General features: G+C 55.8%; 1 protein-coding gene across 12 annotated transcripts in view; it reads left to right on the forward strand.

The window, feature by feature from the left end:
- The window catches only part of ZNF512B (zinc finger protein 512B), a 48,848-nt gene extending 31,243 nt beyond the window's left edge, over positions 1 to 17,605 (forward strand). For 9 of the 12 annotated variants that reach the window (XM_090020586.1, XM_090020588.1, XM_090020587.1 and 6 more), the window contains 3 exons: positions 297 to 359; positions 3,722 to 3,820; positions 4,083 to 10,663. In XM_090020586.1, coding sequence (XP_089876712.1) covers positions 297 to 359; positions 3,722 to 3,820; positions 4,083 to 4,376 — 456 coding nt within the window. In that variant the 3' untranslated portion in view covers positions 4,377 to 10,663. Of the gene's footprint in view, positions 1 to 296; positions 360 to 3,721; positions 3,821 to 4,082; positions 10,664 to 14,376 lie in introns of those variants that run through there. The other 3 variants (XM_090020584.1, XM_090020583.1, XM_090020582.1) reach the window with 3 other exon arrangements.
- The last annotated feature ends 53 nt before the right edge of the window (positions 17,606 to 17,658 follow it).

Raw genomic sequence — 17,658 nt, forward strand, 5'->3', positions numbered from 1 at the left:
GAGCTTCTGGATCCCAGTGGGGCCTCCTGATGGCGAGGAAATGTGCATTTGTCACGGAGACGTTGAGGGATACGTTTCTCCGGCCGGTGCAGGGGGATGCAGCCACATGACTCCCGTTAGCACTAATAGGAAACGTGTGGCCGGATCCCTGCGCGTGACATGGAAAATTAACCTCATGCTGATTAGGCGGTGCTGGCAATCAAACCCGGGCAGCCCCCCTGGGCATGGTGGAAACAGAGAGAGGCAAGGAACCAGGGAAGACCCGCTGCAACCCCCCCTCTTTCTGTCTCTTGCAGTGCTGTGAAGCCATCTACTCCAGCGTCTCCGGCCTCAAGGCTCACCTGGCTAACTGCAACAAGGTAGGTCTGTGTGGGGGCAGAACTCGGCTTCCAGCAGTCTTGTCTGAAGCAGGGGATCCCATCTCTCAGCCTCCTCATAGCCCTGGCAGGGACAAGAGGGAGCCATTTAGAGGCTTTTCAATAGTCCAGCACTGGGCTTCAGCACCATTGAGACCTCCCTGAAACCCTGAGGGGTCCATAGTCCTTGTATTGGCCTGGTGGCTGGGGGAACTGCCCCACCATGTCAGTACAAGCTCCACGGCTTTAACAGAGCTGCCTTCCCCTCAGCACATGCCACCCCTCAAAGGGATTTCACCCAGGCCACTACCATAGCCAAGGCGATCCTCACCATATAGGCTTGTCTGCACCATTGCATTGGACTAGGATGGAAACAGTGCCTGTAACCATGCCCAAACCTGTGGCCTCCATTTGGAGATGCAGCGTGCATGAAGGGGCAGCCGTGTTGCGCAGACCTGCGGCCCGGTGCAGCGTGGTCCAGTGGTGGTGGGGGCACTCCCTCAGTGTCCATCACAGTTACAGCAGTGAATGCCCAGAGCAGTTGGCACAAGGTAGCCAGCAGTTGCACACCCGTTTGGGTAGCACAGAGGCAGGGATTTTCAAAGGAGCCAGGACAGGGAGACACCTTGCACATGTTGACTCAAACCCCTCCGACCCTTTCACCCCTGTAGTCTATATAGTTGCATTCTAGGAGAGAGACAAAGCCAGAAATGGGCACAGAATGACATTAGCTGCCTGGGTCCTTATAAATGGTGCCACACTGGAGTTCAAATGCGAGTGCACTCTGGAGATAAAGCATTAATTTTTCCAGGTTAAATTAACTCCATAAGCACTGGCCCGTGGCAAGACGGGGACTCAGTGCAGCTCCGCTGAATTGGAAACCGAGAAAGAACTAGTAAAACTTTAAATCCTGAAGTGTTTCCAACTCTAAAGCACATGGAGCGGCGTTTCCAGAAGGCAGGCCTAGCGAGCCAACTATGTGCTCGGAGATTATTAAAAATATATCCAACTCTCTCCCCATCGGCGCAAGCTGGAACGCAGTCTCCTAATGAGATAATTTGGAAAATCGCATGCAGAAATCCTCATAACGAGTAGGATTTGCACAAAACAAACAAGCAGGCACGGGAGACTCAAGCTGTTGTTTGGCGAGATAGCAGAGCCTCCCAGCTTGCTAGGAAAGGGGCCCTCCGTGGAACGACGGGAAACCGGCGAGAGTGCCAGGGCCAGCGCTCCCTCCCAGTCATGCACGAGTTGTCTTTGGTGGCACACATGAGGAAAGGGATGTGCAAGTGGCCCTGTGACATCTCTAGTTAGCCATAGGAACGTGGGGCTAGAAAGGACCAGCCAGATCATTAATCCAGCTGTGCAGACGCTGCAGAAGTGCCGAGTGGAGCCTATCCCAGCTGCAAAGCAACCCTTCACACGTGCTACGGACTTAGGGTCTCTCATGCAAAAAATCCCAAATCTGCAGAAGCAACCAGTGCAGTGGCAGTGACCACAGCTGTGATGCTTGGACTCTGCAAGCAGTGGCACCTGCATTGTGGAAATGCAGAGGCCAGGCCCAGCAGCCCTGACTCAGGAGCTGCTCCTGCTCCAGACAGCTGACAGGGAGCCTGTGCATCTATGCAGCATGAGGGAGAGCGGGATTCCTGCACGAGGCATTAGCCCAGCCTGCCTGCACTCTCAGCTGCTCGCTGCACAGTGCGGGACAGGACATGGGACGCGTATGCACCAGCTTGCAGATCCAGGCACACACGCTGCAGGAATGGCCACCGAGCACTTAGCTGCCTGGTTGGAGGGCAGTTTCTCCCACAAGCAGTATGCAAGTCTGCAGCCCCCACACTGCCCTTGTCTCCAGCCGTGACTTAAATGGACTAGCAGTCTGCCACCGTGGATGATCTGTTCCCAGCACATGCTGTAGGGCCACACTTAGGAAACCCAGGACACCAGGCTCAGTTTAGTTTTCTTCTAATTGATTGCAGAGGATATGAGCTGATAACTCCCAAGCCTGGAGCAGGTGCTGAGTCACTGCCCTGTTACTAGTAGAGATCAATGATCTCAGATTAGTTTGCATGATTATTTATTAAGTGCGACTCCAGGCTGCCTAGACTTGCCTGCGTAAAGACACAGCCGGTAAATGAGAGACCTGTCAGCCCCCAGATTTATGGCACAGTTAGGACCGGATTCCCACCAAGGACATACATCGCCCGCTGTATAAACCCCAGGTCAAGAGAGAACGTGTTAGCTCCCCGGTGCCAGTGGAGAGTAGACAACCCATTCATTTTCACAAGGGCTGTAATAATGGAAATGCAGCAGCCGAATCGCCTGTTCAACAATAGAAAGGCAAAATTAGAAAAGAACCATAGGTCATAAATTAGGAGAAATTTCAAATCCCAGCAGGCGTCTCCAACAATCACAGAATCTGCTGACAGCCACGAAATTGGGCCCTTAGCCGTCTTAAATTAAAAAAAAAAAAGAGTCCATGTTAATGTTATATTACCAGTGAGATTTGTAATGCACAAACTCCAGGAAATTCGCATTACAGCACCCGCAGAAACGATTGCTCATTCTCCCCCGGGCACATGTGCGGTAATGTGTCGTTGTAGAAAAGGGTTAACTTTTATGCCTGGATACGAGGGTACAATACAGCTGATTTATCGTTGCCGTGGGAACTGTAGCGATGAATTTCCTGGCTTTTATGCAATTAAAATCGGCACCATTGTGGAGGAGAATGCGGCTGCCTGTGTCAGCGCTCGCGAAGCCCTGTCTCCTGTGCATCTCCAGGGTTTTAAGCCTTTGGCATCACAATCCTGGATGTTTTTCATGGATCGGGCCCGTGATGCACATGTGCATTTGCACACCTCAGGTGCAGGGATAATTGAACGCACCTGTGGCTAATGGAGCTGAAGCTTTACAGCTTCACTGTGGGTGCATTGGGCATTAGCTGTTCTGCCAAATGAGATATGCAAAGGTGCATGCCTTTGCACACATGCCTGAAATGTGCCCATCTCTTCTCTTTGGATATATGTCTCAAGGGAAGGAGCCTCCACTGCTTAGCAGCAGAGGGGCCAAATTGCATTGCAATGGGCTGGCCTTTTGAGTTAAGAGCCTCTGAAATCCTGCCAGTCCTTGCGTGCGGTATCTTAGGGCCTTGTACACACTTGCCAGCCAAGTCTTTGAGCTGCTGATGCCCAGGGAGCTTCTGGGGACCTTTAGCTGGACGCAGAATAGGGACCCTCTTTCTGCTGAGGATGCCTCGAGCTTTCCAAAGGGTCCTCGTTTGGGTGGTGGGAGCTCTGCAGCCTCTCCCCGAGGGCCCACGGGAGATTGCTGCAGGGTACAGGAGCCTGCTGCCTGCCTTCCAGGGAGACCACTCCATGGGGAAGTACCGCTGCCTGCTGTGCCAGAAGGAGTTCAGCTCGGAGAGCGGAGTCAAGTACCATATCATCAAGACTCACTCAGAGGTGAGGAAACAGGGTGGGCTGCAGGGGACGGAGGCCTGTGAACCCACGTCTGTTCAAAGCGGCTGCAGGGGGGTAGAGAGGTGCGCGTCTACACGGGCAGGGCTTGAGGTGGGTGTGTGGGAAAGGAGAAGTGGGGGAGGAAGGAAAACCCCTGGCAGGAGGCGGTGGCCAGGAGGGTGCAGGCCCCTTAGCTGAGACCGATGCAATGCCCCGGGAAGGTCTCTAACCGCTTATCCTGTCTTCCTTCCTGCTCTGGGCACAGAACTGGTTCCGCACCTCTGCAGAGGCTTCCCGGAAAAAGAAGAGCAGGGAACAGATTTCTTCCAGCAACGAGGAGAAAAAGGAAAGCACAAATGGGAAGAAAAGAGGCAGAAAACCCAAGGAAAGGCCCCCAGAACCGTCCGCCAAGGGCAAAGAGAGCGCAGCAGCAAAGACTAATCACAAGAAACCCCCAGAGCCTTGGGAGAGCTCCAACTGCCGGCTTGGCACGGAGGAGAGGGGCCCCAAGCTGCCTGGCAGCCGGAAAGCAGGAGCCAGCAAGATGCCCGAGAAATAAGAGGTTCCCGGACTGTCTCCAAGGATTCGTTTACAACCCAGGGTAATGAGGCGGGGGCTGTGCCGGGTTTCCGTCCCCCTCCCCCCCCCCCCCCCCCCCCCACACCTCCCTTTTTAAGAGAAAAAGAGGAAAACCACTTTAAGGAAAGTCACGGACCTTGTTTCACACTGGAAAAGAGAGAGGAAAGAGACTGCAATTTTCTACCCAGCCTCTCCCCATTTCCACGACCCCCCACTCCCCTCACCCCCACACTTGTGCACGCACACACGGGCTCCCGGCTTCCCTGCTCACACGTCTCTTTCCCCTCCCCGCACAGCAGGGATCCTTGCTGCCCCCTCGCCCGTCACGTCTCCAGGCTCCGTGCACCAAACGGGTGATGCTTGAACGAAAGGCAAGTGCAATAGCGCCGGGATCCGCTCCTGTCCTGGGACTGCCTTTCAGTTTGCTGTAGTGAGGCGGGATCCTGCTGCGTTTCCTTTTTGTGTGGTATGGGGAGCGGGGCAATGTCTTGTCTGGCTCGGTCCACCCCGCGCCCTCAGGAAGCTGCAGCCTGTGGATCCCTTGCGATGATCTAGTGGCTTTGGGGTTTCTGAAGACTCAGTGGCTGGCAAGGCGTAGACAAGGGCCCAGGTCATGAGTTGCAGGGATGGACAGCAGGCATCCAAGGCAGAGCCCCTACGCTGCAACGCAGCTGGAAGCTGGATGGTAATCCCGGGAATGAGCTGTGTGTAGTGCCGAGGGTTTATGAATGGTCCACGAAACTGTTGCATGGGCATCCCGGGTGCATTTCGGAAGATATGGTCCTGCCAAGCCATGAGCTGGCGCTGGGTTGGTTTCCTAGCCCCATCTGCCTGTGGTAGTTTTCTGTTTGGTGCATCAGGTAGGCAGGATCAGGCCACAGGTATCAGCAGATAGGCACAGTCACGGCTTGTTCACCACCCCACCCCCAGGAGCAACGAGATGGCAGTCCATCTGTCTGTCTGCTGCAGCCAGGGCTGTTATCATGCCCAGCAAGGCAGGATACAGGCCTTCATGGGCCTGGATCTGAAAAGAGGGAGGCTGGTGTTATCAGAGAGGCCGAACTCACCCATGTCCAGCAGCAGTCAGTGGGAGCTGTGGGTGCTCAGCACGGCTGGGAATCAGGCCCACTGGGCCAGTCGAGGGAAAGGGGGTTTGCACAGGATGGTGGGTAGGGAGGAGGGAGAGGGGAAGGCAGTCTCTTCTGTTCTTTTCTGGTCTTTTAACTGAAAAGGGGGCAATGCAGAATGGATGTGAGCTCCCTAGGGCTCAAGGGAAGGGGAAAGAAGCCCTCTGAAATGCTGAGAAATGCTTCCAGGTTGGGTTTTTAGGGCTTTGATTGTTTTAATACCCCTTCAGACAAAACTACTGTATCAAATTGATACTGAACTTCGGCTACAAATAGTTCTTTAGCAATAGAGCCGGGCGGATATTGCAGAACACAGGCACAGAGGCCCTTGGGTTCGTCCTCTGCCTGCGCCCAGGCCGACAGGCGGGAGCGTCGGCAGACAAACGCCGTGGGGCGCAGGCTTTCACGCTCACGCCGAGGAGGCTTTAAACTGAAAATTGCTCCGAAGAGCGACTCTGGTGAGTCCCTGTTCAGTCAGAACAGCCATCAGAGACACCTGCCGTAGGCCGGGTAGGATGAAAAAAATGGGAGTATCCAATTCATTTGAGAAAAGCATTGTCTTTTGAGGTTAGAGAAAAAGGGCCAGCTAGTCGAAGGAGGCTTTCCAAGCAACTCGCCCCGTGCTCTGTTCGTTAGGCCCATGAGTTCTCAGCAGCCCCAACATTGGCACAGGGTTGGCTTTAAGTGACAATCATGGGTCAGGCTTTATGGTCACGGCCCCAGTGATGCCAAGCTGACGCTGTGGCTGGTTGAACACACGTTGCACTTGGCCCCATTGGGTGGACCAGGCCTGGGCCCAAGGGACAGGTCTCCGATGCCCCAAATGTCCTGTTGACCTCAGGTCATCTTCACCCTCCCTCCCTGGCGAGGCGGGGAGGATGCCTCTTTCCATTGCATTTTCCTTCAAAGACCTGCACTAATTTTACATCCAGATTTCCCAGAGCCAGGACTGTCAGGACACCCAGTCTGGTCTGGAGGAAGAATAAACCCCAGACCAAAGCCCATCTGCTTGCAGACACAAACCAGGCTACCTCTCTCCATGGACCAGATGTGGCTCCTGCTGCAGCTGGCCCCCACAGCAGGTCTCATGGAGCAGTTTTATGACATACTTTGCACTTGCTCATGGGACAGCAGCACCCGCCTTGCACACCCTTTATTCACCCCGGCCAGGGGGTTTGGCGGGTGGTGTTTCCTGGGGCGGTAGGGAATTCTGCTTATTTAGCTAATGAAAGCCTTGCCTCTTTTTGCTCCCCTGGCTCTCGCAGCTTATCCTCGACCCCACTGACCTTCTGTATTTTTTTTCACACTCTGAGGAGCCATTCAGTGATAATTAATGACCCTCTCGAGTGACACATTATTACTGCCACATAGAGAGACATGGCCTCCCGATGTCAGGTTCACTCCCCAAGAGAATCCCTGCAGAAGACCTGGCCCATATATCCTGACGGCTGAATTAAACCATCCACCCGTCCCCTGGTTGCACGCCAAAACCTCAGCAGCCTCATTTCCCTGGAGGAAACTCAGTCCATGGTAGCTGACCATGGTTGGTGAAGGCAGAGCACACTTTTTGGTACCCAGAGAGTTGGTGACCGCTGGGTTTGCTCCTGGCTAGAACTGCAGCTCCTCTCTCTGGAGCTTTCCTCTGCAGTAAAGAAAAGTTAGGGGAAAAAAACCCACAGGGAAGTGCCAGTTTTGCAAGAGTTTTGGGTGCTAGATTGTCGATATTGTGAGCTGACAGAGCTGCAGGACTCCCAGGAAAATTCTCCTCGTGGTCTCGGCAGAACAGTAGCCATGGCAAAGCCTCCTGCATGGAGGGTCCTTCTTCCCCAGCCCCTTGAAAAACTGGGGGTGGAGAAATGCTCACAAACAGTTGCCTGTTCGCTCAGCAAGTGCAGAAACCTGAGTTAAGAGCCAGGCTGCTGCATCCTTATTAACAAGGTAATAAAGCAGAACCTCTTATAAAAGCTGCTTTGTGCCAGGACCTGGCAAATAGTGTCCCAAAGACCAGCTCCAGCCTCTTGAGAGAACCACTGGACTTCCCCCATCTATTAATGTCCTGTCTATTAATGAATCTTCTGCCTATTAATCAGGAGACGTGTGAAGTCCTGTACTTAGGAGGGGACAACCCCATGCACCGGGACAGGCCAGGGGCTGACTGGCTGGGCAGCAGCTCTGCAGAAAAGGACCTGGGGGTGGCAGGGGACAATAAGATGGATATAAGCCAGCAGTGTGCCCTTGTTGCCAAGAAGGCTACCGGCATCCTGGGCTGCATTGGTAGGAGCGTTGCCAGCAGATCGAAGGAAGTGTTTCTTCCCCTCTATTTGGCATTGGGGAGGCCACATCTGGAATCCTGTGTCCCGTTTTGGGTCCCCCACTACAGAAAGGATGTGGACACATTGGAGAGTCCTGCAGAGGGAAACGGAAATGGTTTGGGGGCTGGGGCACGTGGCTTATGCAGGGGGGTTGTGAAGAGGATGGAGCTGGACTGGTCTCAGTTGGGGCAGATGACAGGACAAAGAGCAATGGGCTCCAATTGCAGCAAGGGAAGTTGAGGTTGGATATTAGGAGAAACTTTCTCACCAGGAGGGTAGTAAAGCACTGGGACAGGTACCCAGAGCGGTGGTGCAGTCTCCATCCTTGGAGGTTTTGCAGACCCAGGTAGACAAAGCCTTGGCTGGGATGATGTAGTTGGGGCTGGTTCTGCTTTGCACAGGGGGTTGGACTCGATGTGACCTCCTGAGGTCCCTTGGGCTTGGGCCAGCCCTGCTGCTGGTCACGGCTGACAGCGTTCTCCTTTAGCTCGCCCAGTGGAGCTGCTTGCAGACCTGACATCGCTGCGGAGACCTCTTTGCAGCCCTGTGCTGCCGGGTGCTAGCAGCCTTCCCAAGGAGCGGGCATGCGGAGAGAGCTGGGCACAGAGCTTTGCTGGGGCCCATCTGCGGCAGTGCAGGAGGCTTGGGAGGTGGCATCGGTCTGCAGCCAGCAGCAGTGTTTCTCTGTGGTCCTCAAACCAGGCCAAGAGCCCCAGAGTGAGCTCTGAAGGACTTTCCACTCCTCTTTTTAGGGCTTTCTGCTATGAACCAGGCACAGTTAAATGCCTGACTGATCCCCTGCTGTCAGAGCGTGAGTGTGCGCGTAGGGAAAACACAAAGGGAATTCGTCTGTGAAAACATCAGGGCAGTCTCCAGCCATTGCTTCTGGCTGTGTCCCAGGCAGTCGGAGGCTTTCCACGTCTCAGAGGTTGTGCTAGTGCTTTCTCCTCTTCTTTTCTCCTTCCCCTAGACAAATGCGGTTGGAATTGCTGTGGTTTTGGGCTAGTTTCCTGGGCCTCCCTCCAGCATGCTGAGTGCCTCAGCCCCTTCGCAGAGTGCTGAGACTTGCCTTAAGCATAGCTTTGCACTGCTCTTCATCCCTCCTGCTTCCTCTATGCACATGGCTGCAGGGCAGGGGAAGGATCTGGGACGCATCCGCATGATGCACGCTCTCTCACAACTGAGCTGCAGCTCCAGACCCCGCGCCCAAGGGTCCGGCAGCTCGTGCGGTTGTGTACAGCTGCCTGTGGTGCGCGCCCTGTCACCACTGCTGTGCAACCTGCCTGTGCAAATTCACTTGATTGAGCGCTTAGGCCTCCCCGACCACAAGCTGCTGCATCTATTCAGTGCTAAGGGCGGTGACTGTCCTAGACCCAGCCCCCCTTGCTTTCACCCAAGACGGCAGTGCGTCCATCTGGGGTGTCTCCAGTGCCTTGGCGTACAGACAGCAGTGCCGCTGTACCCCCGGTGCTGGCCCTTTGACACAGCAAAGTCAAAACATCGCCCTAGCCTGGCAGTGGCCATGCAAGGAGGTGTGGGGAGGGCTGCTGTGCCCTTTCAATCCCCCATTGGCATAGCGCTCCCAGGGAGCACAACTCAGCAGAGCACTTGGGCTGCTCTGAGTACTGCCAGTGCCCAGACCAGGAAGGTAGAAGATTGGCATTAACCTGCCCTGCCCCAGGCATGGCCAGACCCAAGGATCAGGGTCCCAGCTCAGCCAGTCCTTGCCATGCCTCAAGTCATGGTAGATTTGCTGTCTGTGTGTCAGCGACTGTTTGAAAACACCTGGCCCTTCTGCATGCTGGGGAGGAGTGGGGGACATGCTGCTGCTTCACCCTGGGTCTTGCATCTTGCTGGGCACATGCTCTGCACCTGCTACACGGGCAGGGTGTTAATTGGCTGCAGCTGGGGTGCCAGGGGAACGCAGGTCAGCAGGGGCTGGTCGTTAGGAAACGAGCAAGCAGAGAGATTTCGCGCTCAGCAGCAGGTACCGAGGTCCAAGTCCTCTGGGGGCGTCAGCCAGCCCAGGTGTGTTGTTTCCAACTGATTAAGAGCAAGCGGTGAGATTGCCAGCTCCCTCTGTGGTGACAGCCTGGTTACTGCCAGGTGCTTGTACCGTGGCTGCTGCGTGTGTCTGATGTGAACAGCATGGATTTGGCCGGGTGCTTGTAGCCAGAGGTGGATTCACGTGCCGTTGTGCAGTACTCTGAGCTGGGGAAGCCTGCATCCAGCTCCTGACTGCCACTGGTTTGCTGCACAATGTTGGGTGTGCCTTCCCAAGCCTCGGTTGTCCCCGTCTGTAGCGTGGGGATAGCAGTCCATTTGCAGCATGCTGTGAGACGTGGCTGGGGGGCGCCAGGGAAGAGCTGCCTCTGGAGCTGCAGCCCCCACTCCCCTTGCTGATCTCCCTCACGCCTGTGCCTCAGTGGCCAGGGAGGTTTTCAGGCACTGGATGTGATGGGGGGCTCAGTGTGTCAGGGATGTGTTTGGTTTCTCACCAGGGATTATTGTTTGCTGCAAAGCCTCTTAAAGCAGAACGCTTTTCAGCTCAGGCAGAAGCAGTCCCTTGCCTAAAGGCTGAGGGCTGGGCTGGTCTCTGCTGCCTCAGTTTCCCCCTGCATGCAGATGCATGCTCAGGCTGGCAGGGGCTCAGAGAGGGGGCAGCTGGGCAGATTATAAGCATTCATTGAGTGCCTCAGCCTGTGTCCAGGCCTGCTGCTCCCGGAGCTGATGGGGCACCGGCGTTGGCTTGTTTGGGCTGCAGGAATCGTGTCCGGGCTCGGCTGGTTCAAAGCACATTCTCGTGGTAACGCAAGGGGACCACGTGGGAGCTTTGGCTTCGGTAGGACGCTTCTTCCTGGAGCAGCCTGGGGACAAGGTCCCCTGGCTGCCGTGGCCTGAGCGCGCACAGGGATGGTGGCACCACTTACGCCACCTGAGCTGCTCCTGTCTTCAGGAGGGTGCCTCTGCCCCTGTGCACGTGGTGCCTTCATCTGGCTTAACAGGGCCTGAGCTGATGCTGTGTAAGTCCATGTGCATCTTTTCCCTGGAGGAGAAGGCATCAGGTCCTTATCCAGCCCCCACATGGGGTCACAGGCTTCTGGTTAGGACTGGGGGCTTGCGCCCCACTGCCGGGGTCCGGCAGAGCACAGCCAAGCACCAGATCTGAGCAGAAACCCCTGGGATTCACTCATTAGAGACCCCGATCCAGGACCCCATCCCCATCCTCTATGAGACAGGATACGGGGAGGAGGCTTTCCCCATATCTAGCCATAAAATCTAGCATCACCAGTAAAGCAGCTGCTGGTGGTGCTGAGCTGAATCCGGAGGGGCTGTGGCGGGGCTGGGCCTATGAGCAGGATGAGCTGTGGGGATGGACTTTAAGCAAAGGAAAGTTCACAAACACTTGTCCTTTGATCAAAGGAAAGATAATGATTAATGGTGGAAAACGTGACTCGCCAGAAGTGTTATACATCAGCCCCCGAACTGGCATCTTGGCCGACAGCTCCCCCCAGATTGAAATCCTAGTTTCCTTGCAGCCGGGTAGCTTTTGAACAGACAATCAGAGCATGTAGAGGGCAGGTAAAAAGTGGAGCCTGTTTGGCACATCTAGGTAACCAGGGTTTAAAATAAAGGCAGTATCTGGGGTACCTGGGAGGGATGCACAGGTACCCAGGCAGCGTTTTGTTTAGCTCGCGTTGGTGTTGGCTGCACCCGTCCTAGTAGGGGATGCTGTTGCCAGCTTCCAGCTGGATGCCAGGCCCGTGACTTGTGGTTGCAGTGATGATTTTAGCCCCGTGATGTGCTGCAGGAAGGGTCGGATCAAACGGCTTAGGGGATCGCATCATCAGTGCAAGGGAACAAGCATCAAAAGGACTGAGAGTTTGACCCGGGGCTGCGTGTGGGGCAAGCGTTTCCATACAAAATGGGTCTGTGCGCCTGCTCCCTCAGTTAAGATCAGTTTGCTGTACAGAAGAGCTTCTCTCTGGAGCCTGTGGGATACGGTGAGCTCCTTTACACTGGTAGAAATCAGGAGTTAGTCCCAGGGAAACCCAAATCCCAGGCCACCACTCTCCACCTCATTAAATCTGCTCCAGACATAGGCTGCTTTGCACCCCAGGATAAGCTGACCTGTGTCCTGCCAGTGCGGGAGGATTGAAGCTGCAGGGCCACATGTGGGCACCCCCGTAACTACGGTGGAGGCAATGTAGGTGGTAGAAAAGCAGCATGTGCCAGGCTTTGCCAAGACAGAGGGCATGGCTTGCATCCTGCTGCCCTCCTACAATCGCTGCTGCTGAACTGGCACTTGGAGAGCTCTTTGAAACCGGTGTGAGTTAGCATCCTCGTGGCTACTCTCGGCAGGTTTGGGGGCTCATTCGGTGCAACCTGAAGAAATGAGATGATCTGGGTGCTGTTGGAAACCAGCTCTTGGCAGCTGCCTGGAAAAAAGTGCAAAGCTGGATTTTATAGGAAAGCAACAACTGCAAAGAATACCTTGGCCCTGCAGACTAACAGAGGAATCCAACCCTGATCCCCATTTCCCCAGGAAACATTAACCCTTTCCTAAATACTGGGCTGGGACTAGCCTGATGATCCTTCCATCCTCCCATCTCTTATGCCTTCCAGATACATGCCGAGATGAGAAGGGACAAATATAGCAATTTGAGTTGAAAGGACAGGAGTGAAATCGGAGAGTCAGACTTGTTTCTGTGACTTGACACACTTCAGGTCGAGTTGATCCAGTCTCAGTTAAGAGCATTACAGTGTCCAGGAAGGTTTCAGAGCAGGGGTACGTCCCTGCCTACATACCTCAGTCTTTGCTGATACGGTCTGTCCTGTAGGCAAAGGGATTTAATGGCTGGGGGGGCCTGAACTTGTGCTCCCCATGCATCATCACTCCTCTGGAAGCTAGGAAGAGTCTTGCCAGGGAGAGGTATTCGGACCAGGCAATAGCCCCTCTGGGACTGGAGCCCGTTTCCCACCCGGGCACACACGCCAATGCCGATTTGTCCCCCCCAGCTCTGCTGAATGTGCCGTGAGCCTCATGCCACAGTGCCTGGCCCGTGCCGCGGCGAGGGAGGAAGCCAGCCAGGTGTTGGCTGCAGCCTCCTCCCAGTGTTTGGACAGGGTGGAGAGTTAGGAGCTCCTAGGTCCCTGTGCGGGAGGCCGACCCGCGATCTGTGGCTGTGACTCCTCTGACTCAAGTCTGTGCAATAACCACATCCAAGCCATAGGGTCCCCCAGAGCAGGACCCGTGAGCCTCGGGGCTCGGCTGACGCAGCCAGGCTCCCCCACGGCCCCTCTGATACGCTGCTTGGCACCATCGGGCAGCTGGGCCCCAAATCATGTGCCAGCACACACGTAACCCGGGGCAGGAGCAGTGAAGCCGTATGGTTCGGGAGCCCCACTCTTTTAAAGCTGAGCTACCACCATAGAAAGCGCAGGTTTCCAAATCCTCGTTGACCTTCGACTTCCCAACCATCCCCTGGGCTTTGATCCCTGTGCCACAGAGGACAAGGCCATCACACCCCAGACAAGCTGTTGAGGCCTGTCAGGCTAAGCCAAAGGCCAGGTTTCAGCCTGTTTTGGTGCACCGTTCCTGGGACCAGCGGGACACGCTCTTACCGATCCTTTTGCATGGGGTCCTGGTGGCTACACCCGCCTGTTGCATATGCCGTCGCGTCTTGGAAATCCTGACAGTAAAAGCGCAGCGAGGTATCAAAAAGAGGTACCAGGCAGCTTCAGTGTCACACGCAGGAAGAGCAGCCCGTCCAGACCCACACTCCTCCGAGGCACTGCAAACCTGGCCTGCGTCCCACCTGAACCCACAACTCCAGCCTGGAGCTTAACTATCTTTCACCTTTCGAGATACTGTTGAGTCCCATTGCAGTGCGCCTGAAAACCGGTATCGACTGCAGCAGCAGCTATTACTGTTTAGGACACGGAGAAAATGAGTGGCTGGTCAGATCCTTGGCACCACTGGATGGGGGGAGTCCTTCCTCACTGGGCCACCACTGAGGACGACACACCTAAACTGGGTACAAGAATTGCATTCATCATGGGACACTCGCACACAGCAATGCAGACGGTTCGGGATAGCTTGTTTTCTTTCCATTCTCCTCGGTGGCTCCTATCCCATGGCATACCCGAATGTTTCTTGTCGACGCCAGTTATTAGTGCATATGTGTATTTTGGGGAAAGAAAAAAAGATTTTCAATTTATCACTTGTAACCATATATATAAATATATAAATATATATATTAAAAAGTGTTTATTTGCAAAAAAAAAAAAAGAAAAAAAAAGAAGAAAAAGAAAATTAAATCGTTTTACCGGTAAACTATCTTATACTACACTCCAAATTTGTGATGATCTGTTCTTTTTGTTAATCGTTGACCACTCCTCCGCTTGAGAGTACTGTAATAAATTAATATGAATAACAGCGCCACTGAGCACCTAGAAGGGGTAACTCTTATGTACTGTATGTATTAAAAACAGCTGTATCAAATAAATGGTTATTGATTTTTTTTTTTTCTTTTTGCAGTTTGGCCTAAGTGAGTTTGTCGCGTTTGCTGTAAGATTCCTGCAAAATCAGCCCTTCCTGCTTTTCCCCCTTCCCCGAGGGTCCCGGCTGCGGGGTTTGGTAAAAAAGGGCTTTTCCTCCCAGCGTGGAAAAGGGGCCCTCTTGCAATGGGAAGGATCTGCATGGCTGTAACACCCTCCGGACAAAGCAGTTAGCCCAGGGAGCTGCTCACTTCCCTTCATTCACGTCTCCACGGCACAGAGGCCACACACCGGCCACAGCACACACTGGTCTTGGCCTCCGTAGGGGTCAACCTATGCCTGCCCAACACAAATGCAGCATTGTGCACAGAACAGAGCGGGCTATGTGAGGGGACCTTAGGTCCAGAGAGCCACTACCACCTCCTTATACATCCAGGGACAGGACACAGAAGGGCCAGAGGCAGCCCTGGAGCCACTTGAGTGCTTGTTGCATTGCAAAGAGGTAAGACGGGGCATCCTTCTCTGAAGTGCTGTGGGCCCTGTGAGCCTGCCTGGGTCTCCGCTGTGGCTTACCAGGCCTGTCTGGCTGATTTTAACATGATAAAAATACCCACTGGGGACCAGAAGGAAAGGATCGGAGTCAACCTAGAAACCCACCTGCTTTCAGCTACCAACACCAAACTTCCCTGCTCTACAATGGCCGTCTTTGCCCTTGACTGACTGGGTCAAGGTCAACCCTGGTCAGTGTATCCCGTGGGGCTGGAGACCACTCGGCCACCTTTGCTGATCCCGGCACCAGGCTCACGTGTGCGTGAAAGCTTCCCGGGAACCACTGGAGGGAGTTGTTGTCACGGGAAACCTCTCCCGGCTGCCAAAAGATGCAGGAGCGAGGTCCTGGCAAAGGAAGCTCCTCCAGGAACAGAGCCTGGAGCCGGCTTTGCAGCACATCCAGCCTGGCCAAGCAGAGGATGGAGCAGGCTGGGCCAAGCCCCTGTCCTGGGGTGGGAGCTGGGAAGATGAGCATCAGAGGAGAGAGGCTGAAGAGGGGAAGCTTCATAGCCCACGGAGTCTAGGGGAGATGCAAACGCTCCCAGGCAGGAGAAAGATTCGGGTTTGGCCATTGCACGAGATCTTCCTCCTCTGGCAGAGTTGGCTAGCTCCGCGGGTGGCCAGTCCAGTCTCTGGGGCCTTGGTCCTCCAAGCAGATCCCCGTGGACAGTCTGTAGTGAGGGCCCCAGGGTCTGCCAGGCAGGGACTGCATCCAGCACTGGGTCCTACCCTGGCACAAGCTCATTTAGCACTAGGCAAAGCATGGGCCAGCAGTGAGCAGGCTCCTCACCAAGCCCCCCAGCAGGCCTGGAGCCCGGCTGGCTTTCCGCTGCAGGCCAGGACACTCGGACCTTGCCAGCTGCGACGCCGACAGAGAGATGCAGCAGCAAGTTGCTTGTCTGCTGAAGGTGGATGGTTGCGGGTGACAAGGCAGGTGGGAAACGAGTCTCCTGGCTACTCCCCCAGAGCAAAGTCGAGGGAGCGGAGGAGCAGGTCCCTCACCCTGATGTCTGTGGCCAGAGCCCTTCTCCAGGGGAAATGGTGCATCAGATTGCCAGCACAAAGCCAAGTCCTGCTGCCAGCAGTTCACTCCCCACTGGAGGCCCCTTGCAAAGCCAGGGCAGATCTAGGGGACAGATCTGGTGCACAGCACAACCCTCTTCTGCTTTCTACGGTCTTTTTTCACCAGCCCCCGAATAAGTCCCAGAGCTGCAGCCACAGATTAACGCAGCAGCTCCCCAGCCACATGCCCAGCGGGACCGCCTCAGCACAGCGAACCGCCACTAAAGCCCTCTTTGATTGCAGGATTACAAAGGCTTGGAAAGCAATTGGCTGGCATTTGTGCAGCTGCCCATCCTCCAGCTTTCCCGCTGCGCACAAGAGGCATGGACTCTTGCCCCACGATATCCACGGACTCAAGGGACACGACTCGGGGGGGCTTGGGAGCCAGTGCAGGCTGTGCTGCACCCCGGGCGGGGGCACCTGTGCAAGCGTGGGGCCGGGCAGAGCTCCAGCCATTGAACCAAGACTCGCTGGCTCTCTGAAGGCACAAGGCACGGGGGAAGCATGTGACTATGAAGGGCCAGGAATGTGCAGAAGCAGCTGCTCCGGGAGCACCGCAGCCTTGCACGCAGCCTCCCTTCCCCTCTCGGCCACCCAGGCTATAAATGGCTCATTCAGCAGCTGCCCCTGGTGTGACGAGAAGGGAGGGAGCAGGTGTGTCTCGGGCCCAGTTCCTGGACCGTGCATGCGTCACGGTGCTGGAGGACACGGTCTGCCAGCTCGCGTGGGGACGGGGACCCCAGGGGCCCATGCATTTCTGCATTCAGCTCCGGGGAGAAGTCCTGGGTTCGCTGCTGCTGCTGCGCAGCGCTCAGTCCTGACGTCACAGAGGCACTTTCTCCTTACCCCGTTGCTTCCTGCTTCAGGATTTGCTCCTGTCTTCCAGTCGGATTTATAGTGGTTCGCAGGGAAAAGCTTTCCTGCAACCCTGGAGATCGTGGGCCGAGGAGCCCAATGCCCCAGTCATGCAGAGAAGCCCAATGCCCCAGTCATGCAGAGAAGCGCAGGCGCGGGTTTACGCCCTGGGACTTTCAAGCACCGGATCCTGGTGGGTGAAGTCCAGCAGGGGCAGGAGTCTCCGCTGCATGACCTCCGCAGCTGCCAGGGACCGTGCTATCTACCCTGTGCCCTCCAGCTCTCCCGTTTAACCATCTGCTGTGTCCCCACGGAAGAGCCCCTATGTGAGGAGGGCTCGGATCAAGGGAGCAGGTTGGGGATGGTCAGGCTGTGGGACCCGTGAGCCCCTGGGGGCACCCCAGCTTCAGCTGTGCACAGCCATCCCTGCTGCACCAGGCACACCCAGCTGTCTAAGAATAACCCCGCGCACGTGACGGCCTCTTGCTGCAGGGCTCTGCCAAGCCTCGTGCGTGCGGGGAAGCACGGGCGAACAGGCCTTGCCTGCCCGCCGCGAAGGCAGCAGCGCCCTGCCTGCAGCCCTGCCGGCCTAGCACCTGTGCATGGTGTGGGGCTGCAGGCCTGCTGCCTCCTGCGCAGCCCTAGCGCCACCTTGCCTGCCCGCTGTGCCCCCACCCCTGGCGCTGGGGTGCCTGCCCGCCTATGCCCCGTACCTGCACCCCCTGTGCCTCCAGCCCTGGCTCTGGGGTACCTCCCCTGCACCTGCAACCCCCGCCTGGCTCTGGGGTGCCTGCACCCCCACCCCTGGCTCTGGAGTACCTCCCCCTGCACCCCCACCCCTGGCTCTGGGGTACCT

Source organism: Crocodylus siamensis, chromosome 10 (genome assembly GCF_052110815.1).
Source record: "Crocodylus siamensis isolate JL-2025a chromosome 10, ASM5211081v1, whole genome shotgun sequence".
In the NCBI taxonomy this organism is placed as follows: domain Eukaryota; kingdom Metazoa; phylum Chordata; order Crocodylia; family Crocodylidae; genus Crocodylus; species Crocodylus siamensis.